Source organism: Monodelphis domestica, chromosome X (genome assembly GCF_027887165.1).
Source record: "Monodelphis domestica isolate mMonDom1 chromosome X, mMonDom1.pri, whole genome shotgun sequence".
Classification (NCBI taxonomy): domain Eukaryota; kingdom Metazoa; phylum Chordata; class Mammalia; order Didelphimorphia; family Didelphidae; genus Monodelphis; species Monodelphis domestica.
Genome location: NC_077235.1, coordinates 25013849 through 25026677, shown reverse-complemented (window position 1 = coordinate 25026677; position 12829 = coordinate 25013849). Strand labels below are relative to the sequence as shown.

Here is a 12829-nt window from a genome sequence, read left to right as displayed (position 1 = left end):
CACATCCTTATAGCCCTTTTCTTTGTTTTCAGAGCGTTCCCTTATAACTTATCAGTCAAGCAAAACTTATGAGGCTCTCATCTTTCCCACGCCCTGGAGGGATACTCCAAAAACTGATGAGAATAAGAACTGAGACCTAGAACACAAAGTCTTGGCTTTTGATGTTCAATCAGATACTTGGAAACGTGTTTGGTTATAAAATATGTTGAAACAAAGAGCTGGTCTATGGGACCAAATGGAAAATGTTTCTACATTACATCATAACTTGGTATGTCATACCAAGACAGACAGACAATGTTCATGGGAACATTTTGCTGCTGATAATATCTTCGTGATGATCTTATGGGTTTTTGAGAATTATCCCCAAACAATTTACAGGACAGTAAGAATAGCTTGGGCTAGTCATTGGGCTTCGGGATTCACCCAGTTAAGCTTCCCTTTGAATGAACTATCTTCATGGCAGAGCAGATGCTTTTGTTCAAATGTTTTATTAAAACAGAAGAGGAGTACCGTCTTCCACTGCCCAGTTAAGAGTTGAAATGGTGGTCTGGACTCTATTGAACATCAGGGGTGATATACTATTCTCTCCTGGTTCTCCTCCTACCTCTCTGATTACTCCTTCCAATTCTCCTTTGCTGGATCTCCATTCAAGTCACTTCCACTAAACATAAGTGTTCCACAGAGTTCCCTGGTCCTGGGTCCTCTTCTCTCTTCTCTTCATGCCTTTTATTTGGTGCTCTCACTCCCATGGACTCAATTATCATCTCTATGCTGATACTTATCTAGCCCTCTCTGCTGCCTTCTCTGCTTCCCTTCCTGCTGCCTTCCAGGCTTCCATCTCCAACTGCTTATTAAACTTCTCCAACTGGATGTCCAGTAGATGGATATCATAAAGTCAACAGGTCTAAACTTGTGCTCTCCCCCTTCAGAACTTCCCTGCTGCCATCAAGGACACCACTATCCTTCCAGACACCCAGGGGTCACTCTCTACTCTTCCATCTCCCTAAACAATCACAAGGGTTGGTACATTTTACCTTTGTAACATATCTTGATGATGTTTCCTTCTCTTCTCTGATACTGCTACCAAGCTGGTGAAAGGCTCTTATCACCTCAAGCCTAGAGTAAAACAATAATCTGTGGGCTGATGTTATTGCCTCAACTCCTAACCCCAGTCCATACCTCACCCAGCCAGCAAAGTGATGTTCCTAAAGTGGGACTCTGATCGGGTCACCTCACTACTCAATATTCTCTGAGAGCTTGTTTGAGCATTTGAAGCCCTTAATGACCTGCTCCTCCCCAACACACCTTTTCACTCTTTTAATACTTTACAATCTCCCACCTACTCTACCATCCAGTTCCTCCAACAAAAAGTTCCACCTCTTGGCTCCAGGTACCTTCCCTATCGGGCCGTCATACAAAGAATGTTTTCCCTCCACTTCTCTACCTCTTGGCTTCCCTGGCTTCCTTCAGTTCCCAGTTAGAGTGCCACCTTCTACAGTAAACCTTTTCTGATTCCTCTGGATTTTAGTCTCTTTTGTCTGCTCATTATTTTCCAATTACCCTGGATATGGTTTGTTTGTTCATAGTTGTTTTCAGGTTGTCTCCCCCCCCCCCTCAGACTGTGAACTCCTTGAAAGCCAGCACTATCTGTTTATGCCTTTTCGCATAATCCCGGCAATTAGCCCAGTTCCGGACACATGGTACTGTTCCTTAATAAGTGTTTACTGATCTACTGGCATCTTTTTTGTGAGGCATTTTCATTATGATCATTGTGTCCTTACGCTTGGAGAACAATACAGTGTTCAAATATGCCTATCCAACAGGTCACTTGCGAATCTTGGTCCTAATTTCTTTTTCTAAGCCCAAGAAAAGTACACGACACAGAAAGAAAACAGAAGTCATTCTGTAGTATATATCGACCATTTGGGGCTTGGAAAAAAATCACAACCATGTGTGCTCTCCCACATACCACCAATGACTCGGATCATGGCTATTGCCAAGAAAAGTAGAATCAAACATTTTTGTTTTGAAAGGTTTGCACTCTCCATGGGTTTGAATGGCTTTGCAACTCTCCCCGCTATGTCTGTTGCCATGAACTGTCAGCAGAAAAAAAGGTGAATAATGAGCGTTGGATAGAAAAAATCCAACCCAGACAAATTTAACTCTTAAAATGTAGAGCCACGGCTATTTATGACTCTGAGGGAACAAAAGTAGAGCTGAGGATCAATGTCGCCTCGCTGGGTAAAGACTGGTATGATTCCGGAGACTACCAATTTGCTATGAGCAGTGCCCTGGGGATTTCTGCGGCATAAATTCATTTCAGGCCCCAAGAGGCAGGATAAGGCAGAAACTGTTGACCATGTAGCCACGGGCTCCCTTTCAAGTAGCCTACTCCCAGGAACAAGCATTCACCTAAAGGACCGCACCCTTGAACAACAATTGATTCGGGCAACACACCTGCAGTGTCATTTCAAAGGGGGAAAAAAATCAATCCTTGGAAATATGTTGAAGCTTTGTTTGTAATGGCAAGCTGAGCCTTAGTGTAGACATATGGATCCTTGAGGATCAGCTAACTGGCCATACAAACACTTAGATAGTGGCACAGCACAGGCACACACCAAACATGTAAACAAAGGCAAGTCAGTCCCATGAATGATGAGGCCAGATGCTTCTTCCCTTGGGTGACACCTTCAAGGTGACTTGGATCACAAAATGAATTCGGAAACAATGGAGGAAGAGGAGCACAGGGAAGAGCCTTCATCCATCAATTATTGAGGAGCAAACCACAGAGTTCTTTCTAAATGGGGGGAAAATGTGTGAGAGTTCCAAGAATCCATCCTCAAAGGTGAACTGGCGAGAAGAAAATACCTGTCCAGCCTCGGAGAGAGCCTCCTACTCAAACCTAACAGGTGCTAAGTTAACTTTGCTCCAGCTTATGAATAGCTTACCAGACTATTATTGCGGGCACATTTTGCCATGCACAGAGCCCCCATTCTGCACTCCAGGAGAGTCAAATGAACAGAGGACACCCTCCATTCCTCAGGATTGTTCCCTAGTCAAGTATTTTTATTTCTATTCATGGTATCCAGAGGGTGGCTATTTGGGGATTATTCTGGAAAGTGAGGCTCGATGATCTCAGCCCTTACCATGCACAAACTGCCTCACAATAGGCATGACAAAAATCGTCTCTTGACTTGGGTAGTCCTGGTAATCCCACAGAATGCAGGGGCTTTAACTCTATGGTTCAATGGAAACCAGCTTATTGCCATTCCTGCATAACTGAGGCATCCTGAGCCTGAGCCAGAAGAGCGAACTCCCCACTGGGCTCCTCTTAAATACTGCATACTGCAGCCAGCAGCCCGAATGGAAGCTCAGAGAAGCCCCACAGACAACTATGGAGCAGCAGCTTCCTATAGCTTGAGGGCTTCTGGGTCTAAATCCCTTCTTCTGGAGGAAGCAAGGAGCCAGCCCCCAAAGGGCAGAAAGGGCCCACTCCAAGTTCCCTCAAAGCCACTTTAAAGCTGGAAAGGAAAAAATGAAGGGACAAAGGTCTGGTTCCCAATTAAGATCTAAATACAATGCTCCAAATTAGACTTGCTGAAGGCTTTAACCATTTATTGTCCACGGGATGACATTTGAACCTAAGCCCCGCTAAACATCCACCATCCAAAACCTTGTAAAGAAAAACTTTACTGAAATGTTCATGAAACTCTGAGGACTGGAAATTGTCAGTTGTCAAGCCTCTGGCTCCCTGTCGGTCTCTTTCTGTCTGTCTCTAGCTCTGTTTTCTCTCTCTCTCTCTCTCTCTCTCTCTCTCTCTCTCTCTCTCTCTCTCTCTCTCTCCTCTTCTCTGTCTCTGTTTTGTTCCCAGTTTTCCTTCTTCTATCAAGAACCTATCCGGGGACAAATTTCCATTCTTTTCCTTCCTGGCAGCCACAAGTATGATTTTTGCCTTTGGGCCTCTCTCTCCTCCCAGCAGCACAGACACAATTTCTGGCCCTTCAGCACCTCTAGCCAAAGGCACACTTTCAGGAGGGAAACCCGGTTTGAAAGCTTGCCTTAGAAAAACCACTATCCACATCCAGAGGAAGAACTGTGGGAGTAGAAACACTGAAGAAAAACAACTGCCTGAATACATGGGTCCAGGGGATATGGCTGGGGATGTAGACTCTAAAGGAACGTCCTAATGCAAACACTAACAGCATGGAAATAGATTCTGATCAAAGACACAAGTAATACCCAGTGGAATTGCACATGGGCTACTGGGGGGGGGGGGGAAGAATGTGATTCTTATAACTAAGGAATAATGCTCTAAATTGACTAAATTAATTAATTCAAAAAAGAAAGCAACTCGCTTTAGGATCAGTGGGGTAGAAAGAACAAAAGTCTGTAACAGCAAGAAAAAGAGAAAGACCAAAGGACACAAATGAGCCCAGGGGGTAGATGCTAACTACAGTGCTTCTCTCATTAAGGCGCAGTTGCAGGGAGAAAGAAGGAAATTGGACAGGGCATTTGAATGGGGAAGGGGGTCTGGAATTCCATTGGCTGAGGGAATTCCCAAAGATCCCGGCAGCTCAGCTACTTGTTTTCACCCAGGCTAAAGGATGGGTCTCAGGGCCCCGTACTATATGGAAGCACTCCATGTCCCTTCTTTTCTTGGTTCTATTCAGATACTTCATTTCCCCATCGGTCCTCGGTGCTGACCCCCCCCCCCCCCCCACACACACACCTTCCCTCCTTCTTCTCGGAGCTGGGCAGCTAGCTGATCTCTACACTCCAGGCCTGACACAGTAATTACTTTCTGGAGGGTTTTCTAGCCTAGGGAATGAATGGGGAAATTAGCAATCTAATAAGGGGGTAAGAGGTTAGTGGTTAGCGCTCACACCTGGATTCCTCTCTCTGGCTGAGTCACCATTGGCCCAGAAGCCTCATTACAGGGATGTGGCTTCGCTTCTATGGGAGTTTGCCCTCAGACTAGGCTTGGCCACCGGGTCGGTGGGCCTCACCTTTTCTATTTTAACCAGGAAGGACTTTTCTTTTGAAACAAGTCTCTATCAGTCCCAAGTGACCAGCAGCTGCTGCTCCTGCTGCTCCAGCTAAGTGGCTGGGCGGTGCTTTCCCCAGGGGCGCTTGCGTCTCCGAGACAGCACTTCAGTTCCCGCAGAGATTCCCGGGAAGACTTAAGAGTCTAACTGGAGTGCAGCCACAGCTCGGAGCAAAGGAGCCGCCCGGCGCTCAAAGAAGAGGAGATCTCGAGTTCCAGAGTACGCGACCCACAGAGAGTTTACCAACCAGTTGGTTTCGCGGAGTCACTTCTTTTGGGGGCGTCAGAGAACCCCCCAGTTTTGCTTTTCCTCCTTTGACAGCCCCGTCTAGTCTTCCTCAGCCCTATCTACAGGCACTTTTTCAAGCACTCCTCCGTCATCCCTTCCCCTCTGTGGCCACAAGCCGGGTGTCATCCTCGGATGAAACCTGGGTGCCAACTCAAACAATCTGACAGTTCGTTTGCATCTGCCAGTAACCTTTGAGGGAAGCTCCAGGAAAGACCAAAGGCAAAGTTCAACACGAAAACGCTACTGACAGAACAAACAGAGGAAGCCTGCCCCTTTTCCTTGGGGCTCAACTGAAAGAGGGCAGAGGTTCTTTCTAAAGTTATTCTGGGGAGCTCCTGGGTTCCAATCCCGCCTCAGACACTTCCTAGCCGGGTGACTCCAGACAAGTTACTTGACCCCCATTGCCTAGCCCTTACCACTCTTCTGCCTTGTAGCCAATATACAGAATTGAGTATAGGATGCAAGGTGAGGGTTTAGCAAGAAAGATATGAGAGAGACAGAGACAGAGACAGAGACAGAGACAGAGACAGACAGACAGAGAGAGAGAGAGAGAGACAGAGAGAGACAAAGAGAGAGACACAGAGAGAGAGACAGAGAGAGAGAGAGGAATGAATAAACAAACAGGTGAATAAAGAAATGAATGAATGAATTTAAAAAGCTATTTTGTCTAGGTTTAAGGAACAAACAATTGGTTTGTTCCTCCATCCAGGCACAGCTCCGCCTTAGCCCCTTTTTGCAAGGAGAATGGCTAGCGGCTTGCAAACACACTACAGGAGGGGACTCGGATATGGCGCTTCAAAGAGGGAAGTGGGTAGCTTTCTAGGGCAAACCAAGGGACAAAGAAGCCAAGCCTCGACTATGCAACCCCCCCAGAAACTAGCAGGTGGAGAATTCGCCACAGGAAAGAGTAGGCTAAAGGGAGTGAGCGGCTTCCCCTGGCAATGGGTCTACCTGGGAATGATCGCTGCTCCACACCAAGTTTTGGTAGGAGGAGGAAGCTTTGATAGGAGAGAGCACTTCCGCAGGAGAGCCAATGGGGTCCAGAGCCTGCACCACCTTGTTCATGGGGCCGCTATAGGTCCGCACTCGCTCGTACACCACGTTCTTGTCCGGCTGCGTCTGCGCTTGGCTCGACTGGTGGTAGCAGTGGTACTGCTGGGGCTGGCACTGCAAGCTGGACGGAATCTGCAGAGGCTCCGGCCGCTGCTGGTGCCCGCAGCTGCTGCTGCTGCTCTCACTCCAGTAGCTCGAGGTCATCATCTTCTCGGTGGGCAGCAAGGGAACTAGAAGAGCGGGCGGCTGGGAACACTGGAGGGGGAGGGAGGAGATAGAAGAGAAGGAAGAGACGGGAGGGCCAGAGCTGAGCACAGGCAACTGTGGGCTCCACCGGAGAGACAACAAAGCATTTGAGGCCAAACAGAAAGCTGAAGCACCCTGGGTGATTGAGCGCTCCAGGGGACGGGCGGGCGGACACGCCTCTGAGGGGCGGATTCAGTCAGCAAGTTTACCTGAGAGAGCTTGAGCTGCCTGCAGAAGGCACCTCCTGCCTACCTGCCTACCTGCCTACCTGCTTGCCTGCCATGGGAGTTTGCTGCAGGGCCTGGGGGGGGGGGGAGGGCAGAATCTCCCAGCTCGAACTCTGCACGGCCCAGCCCAAAGGAATCCACCTCAGCCTGTCAACTGGCACATGTGTGCACGTATTGCCCCGAGACTTGTTGTTACCACCCAAATCACACCAGTAATGAATTTCTCACATTCCCCAGCATCTGCCTGGCCAGACAAAATGGCAGCACTAGGAGCAACCCAGAAGAATCTTCGGATCTAAAGAAGAGGAGAGAAAGCCTGGGCCAGGCTCAAGGACCTGGCAAAGCTGGCCTTCTCCCTTCCTCTAGAATAGGGAGAGCAGGAGGGGAGGCCGCCGGGAGGGTTTCCTACTAGCAGTGCTATTCAGCGACTGTTTATTTATTTTTTAATTTTTAACCCTTACCTTCCATCTTGGAATCAATACTGTGAATTGGTTCCAAGGCAGAAGAGTGCTAAGGGCTAGACAATGGGGGTCAAGTGACTCACCCAAGGTCACAAAGCTGGGAAGTGTCTGAGGCCAGATTTGAGCACCTGTTTATCTTATCCCAGTCCAGTGTGTCTTTCCAAATGCTGGAGCTGCCCTCACCCCACCCCACCCCACCAACTGAATCGTTAGCAGAAAAGAAAGAAGAGAGAGGGAGAAGAGATCTTTCCAGGCATGGCTGGCTCTTCTGGGTGCCATTTGGAGTTTTCTTTTTTCCCCCACTGTAAATAATATTTTATTTTTTCCACAACATTCTTTTAAAAAATGTTCAATTCTACAGTCCCTCCCTGAAACATCAAACCATTTGCTATAGGTTTTTTACATGTGCAATCAGGCAAATGTATTTCCATATTAGTCATGTTGGGAAAGAGAACAGAGACCAAAAAAAAAACCTCCCCCCCCCCAATAAAGTAACAAAGAGCAAGCTTTCATCTGCACCTGGGCTTCATGGATCTTTCACCGGAGGTGGACAGCATTTTTCATTATGAGTCCTCCAGATTTATCCTGAATTTTTAAAAATTGGGCAAAGGGGGCAGCAATACAATGATCCAGGACAATTCGGAGGGACTTACGAGAAAGATGCTCTCCACATCCAGAGGAAGAACTGTGGGAGCAGAAATGCAGAAGAAAAACAACTGCTTGATCTCATTGGTTGAGGGGATATGGCTGGCATGTAGACTCTAAATGATCATCCTAGTGCAAATATCAATAACATGGAAATAGGTCTTGATCAATGACACATGTAAAACCCAGTGGAATTGTGCATTGGCTATGGAGAGTGAAAGAACATGAATCATGAAACCATGGAAAAATATTCCAAATTAATTAATTGAATAAATTTTAAAATGGAAAGATAATTAGGCACTGGGGGTTTTGTGACTCACACAGGGACACACAGCTGGAAGAGTCTTGGATCTTTGTATTGCTAGGAATAGCAAATGTATTTGGAGATACTTATCGTCCAGTATTGCTATTACTGTGTATGTTCTCCTGGTTCTGCTTATTTCACACTGCATCAGTTCACGTATGTCCAGGTTTTTCTGAGGACCTCCTGCTCATTATTTCTTACAGCACAATTACAAGTGTATAACAAAATGTGTTCAGTCATTCCCCAATTGGCGGGCATCCCCTCAATTTCCAATTCTTTGCTACAAAAAAAGAGCGGCTAGACATTTCTTTGACTGACTAGGTTCTTCTTAATCTCTTTGGGACACAAATCTAGTAATGGTATTGCTAAGTTAAATGATATGCATGGATTTATAGCCCTTTGGCCATAGTTCCAAATTGCTCTTCAAAATGTTTGGATCAGTTCACACCTCCCCGGAACAGTGCATTAGAGTTCCAATCCCCCCCCCCACATCTATTATTTTTCTTTTTTGTCTCATTAGCCAATATGATAGGCTTGAGGTGGTACCTCAGAGTTATTTTAATTGGCATTTTTCTAATCAAAGCTCACTTAGAGCACTTTTTCACTTGACCATAGATAATGGGTTTTTTCCTCTGAAAACTGCCTGTTTATATCTTTTGATGATTTATCAATTGGGGAGTGACTTGTATTCTTAGAAACCTGACTCAATTCACTATATTTTTGAGAAATGAGGCCTTTATCAGACATACTTGCTGTAAAATTCTTTTCCCAGGTTTCTACTTTCCTCCTAATCTTGAATGCACTGGCTTTGTTTACACAAAATCTTTTAAATTTAAATTTAATAAAAATTATCCATTTTATACCTTGTAACGTTTTCCATCTCTTGCCTGATAATAAATTCCTCCCTCATCCAGAGATCTGACAGGTAAATTATTCCAATGTTCCCTAGTTTTCTTATGGTATCCATCTTTATGTCTAAATCATGGACCCAATCTGACCTTATCTAGATATATGGTGTGAGATATTGGTCTATATCTAGTTTCTTTTTTTTAACTCTTCACCTTCTGTCTTAGAATCAGTCTTGTGTATTGGTTCCAAAAAAGAACAGTAAGGGCTAGAGGATGGGAGTTAAATGACTTGCCCAGGGTCACACAGCTGAGAAGTATCTGAGGGCAGATTGGAACTCAGGACCTGCATCTCTAGGCCTGACTCTCAATCCACTGAGCTACCCAGCTGCCCCCTATATCTAATTTCTGCCAAACTGTTTTCCAATTTTCCCAACAGTTTTTGTCAGATATTGAGTTCTTGTCCCAAAAGCCAGAATCTTTGGGTTTATTAAATGTGATATTACTATTGTTTACTACTGTGTAGTGTGTGCCTCATCTGCTTCATTGATTTACCATTCATTTTCTTAGCCACTACCAGATTGTGTTGATTACCGCTTTATGATCAAGCCTGAGATCTGGTACAGCTAAGTACCTTCCTTCCTTCATTCCATCAGGGGTTTTCTTGGTAAAGATAAGGAAGTGATTTGCCGTTTTTTCTCCAGCTCACTTTACAGATGAGGAACTGAGGCAAACAGGGTTAAATGGCATGCTCAGGGTCACTCAGCTAACAAGTGTCTAACATTCGATTTGAGCTCATTAAGAGGAGTTTTCTTGACTCAAGGCCTGGCACTATCTCTAGCCACTACACCACCTAGTTGCGTGCAGTGAATATTTCTTAAATGAAGGAGATGCAATAAATACTTTTAAATGAAGAGATGTTTTTAGAAAGTGTGCAAATGCATTTGGTAAGACAAGAATCCTTTTCTGGGGGCAAGAAACAAGGCATAATAATAATTTAAAAATAACAACTAGCAATCAAACAGTATTTCAAGATTTGCAAAGCACTTTGCAAATATCATCTAACTTTATCCCTGGGAGGTAGGTAGTATTGTTATCCGCATTGTATAGATAGGGAAAATGAGGCTTCCAGTAGCCAAAGGGTAGCACAGCTAGTCAGTGTCTGAGGTGGGATTTGAATTCAGGTCTTTTTGATTCCAAGTCCAGCATTCCATCAATGGCACCATCTAGATGCATGGCCGACAAGAGTAAACCAACAGGCCCAACTGAACCACACCTCTGGATTTTTGGAAGTAAGGCAAAGGTTGGCCTTAACAAAGCTCTTTAAAATAATTTAATTGCATATTTATGTTCATTTGGGTGTACTATCCTCTAAATCTGTTCTAGAAGAATGGCCTTTTTGCCTTTGATCATTTTAATACTATATTTCCAGGGTTAACAAACGTCTAATTAGAAAAATCAGCTGTTCCATGGATTTATCTTTTTGGGGTTCATATATTTTAGGGAGGGTAAAGACCAAATATCAACATCTTTCCAAAAGTTTTCTGTGCAAACTGAGAACTGCTCAATGGGGTCAGATCAGAGTTTAGTCAAAGACATTACTAAGTACTGGAAAATGCCTTTCTGTGAGAAAAGAAACCACTCAAAAAGGCAGGATCATTAGGTAATTTGCTGAGGAAGGGAACTAGTAATAGGCAGGCAGAAATCAACCAACAATGAGTTTCTTAATAGAATTACTGTGTAAGTGAAGAATAATTTCTAATACTTTGTAAATTCTTTGACCAAAACACACAAATGCACGTCTCCTGCTACCAACTGCAGTGGAAAGAAGATTCGACTTGAAGCCATAGGCCATGACTTCAAATTCATGCCTTAACACTTAGGCACTATATGGCCTTTCTGGTCCAATTTCCAAACCCTCCTCTTTGCACATTCTACATTCAAGCTAAATCAACTTTATTTGCTTTTCCTGGCAGCTGGCTCTCTACAAGCTGTATCCCTTACCTCCAATGCTCTCCATTCTTAAGTCTGCCTCTTAAAAGTCCAAACTTCATTCAAGACTCAGCTTATTAGCTAGCTCCTTAGTCAACTTCCCTAAGCTTCAGTTTCCTCAACTGTAAGGTTAATAATGCATGCAACGGGGTTATTGTATGGAAAGAATTTTGGTGATAAACTGAAAACCACTATGGGAATGTCAGCTAAAACTACTGTTCTGTCACTTCAAATTTAATATGTCAGACAGTCAATCAACTAGCATTTGTTGAACACCTACTATGTGCCAAGGCACTATGTTAAGTACTGGGGATTCAAAGGCAGGACAAAAAAACCCAAAGTCAAAATTTTAGCTATTTCTTAAGCTAGCTCTCCCATTTCTGAAACATCTCAATCTGAACTTGAGAGTTATCTCCTAATGCTATCATTCTATACCTTGCCTCCATTTTGAGGACAAACTCTTTGAAAAGATTTTTCCACATTTGTTGTTCTGCTTCCTCATTAGCTAGACACTTCTCAAATCCTTCACGTTTGACTTCTGGACTTACCACCCAGCTGTAACTGCTCTCTCTAAGGATACCAATGATCTCCTAATTGTTAGATTGCATCATTTCCCCCCAATCATCTTGCCTTGACCTTTCAGAAGCATTTGACAATGTTGACTACCCTTCTTCCTGGATGCTTTCTTCCCAAATTTGTCACAGTATCAACATCTCCTGGGTCTTCCTCCTTCTCTCCAGATGCTCCTTTGTAGTCTCCATGAAAGCCTATTTTAATGCTCTTTTTTAATCTCATCCATGACCACCCTTACCTAGGCATGGCATACAATAGGATTCCATTCTGGCCTATCTTTTTTTCTTCTTAAAATATTTTCTCAGTCGTCTCTCATCAGCAACCATAGGTTATATCTATTATCTATGCAGATGGATCTCAGACCTATATAGACAGCCCCAGACTATCTCCTGAGCTCCTGTCCTATATCACCAACTGCCTATGAATATTTAAAACTAGCTGTTTCGTAGTCATCTTGGACTTAAGGTATCCAAAACAGAACTCACTGTCATTCCCTCTAAACATGACCTTCCAGAAAACTATCCTATTTCTGTTGTGAGTACAATTCTTTTAATCACTCAGTTTTGCCACATCAATTACTTTCAATTCTTCCTTCTCCCTCCCTATTCTTATGAGCCCAGTTTGAGAAAGTCTTGTTGATTCCGCTGTATTTGGATATTAATTTTTAATCTTACACAGGTTATCACCTCTTGCCTGGATAACAGCCTTCTCATTGGACACCTGGTTTCTGTCTATGGCCACTTCAATCTGTCAACCTCAGAGGAGTGACACAACTGGCCTAGCTTCAGGATTCCCGAGTGCCTCTAGGATAAAACAGAAACTCTTCTTTCAATTTGGCATTTAAAACCCTTCACAATCTGGTTTTAGACTACCTGTTTGGGCCAATTCCACATCGCTCCCCTTTACAGCACTCTACATTCCAGCCCAGTGGTTTGCATTCCATCTTTTTGCTATGAAACTTTACACATGCCTAGAACATTCTCTCTCTCTTTCTTGTTCTTAAATTCTTAGTTTCATTCAAGGGTTAATTTGAGCTGGATCTCCTGCCAGGAGCCTTTTCAGATACCCTGATAAGTATTAGCACTTTTCTCCCACAGGTTATCATGTATGTGTGTTTTTGTTTCTGAAGCCATCTAGCCCAGCACAGTGC

The 12829-nt window shown here is 44.3% G+C and overlaps 2 protein-coding genes across 3 annotated transcripts in view; both read right to left on the bottom strand.

Annotated features, from left to right (window-relative positions):
- Nucleotides 1–6774, bottom strand: part of POF1B (POF1B actin binding protein) — a 55426-nt gene extending 48652 nt beyond the window's left edge. The window contains exon 1 of the mRNA XM_007507410.3: nucleotides 6285–6774. Within this exon, the coding sequence (XP_007507472.1) occupies nucleotides 6285–6593 (309 nt within the window). The 5' untranslated portion in view covers nucleotides 6594–6774. The remainder of the gene's footprint in view (nucleotides 1–6284) is intronic.
- The window catches only part of CHM (CHM Rab escort protein), a 555159-nt gene that overhangs the window by 9886 nt on the left and 532444 nt on the right, over nucleotides 1–12829 (bottom strand). The gene's annotated exons all lie outside the window — the stretch shown is intronic.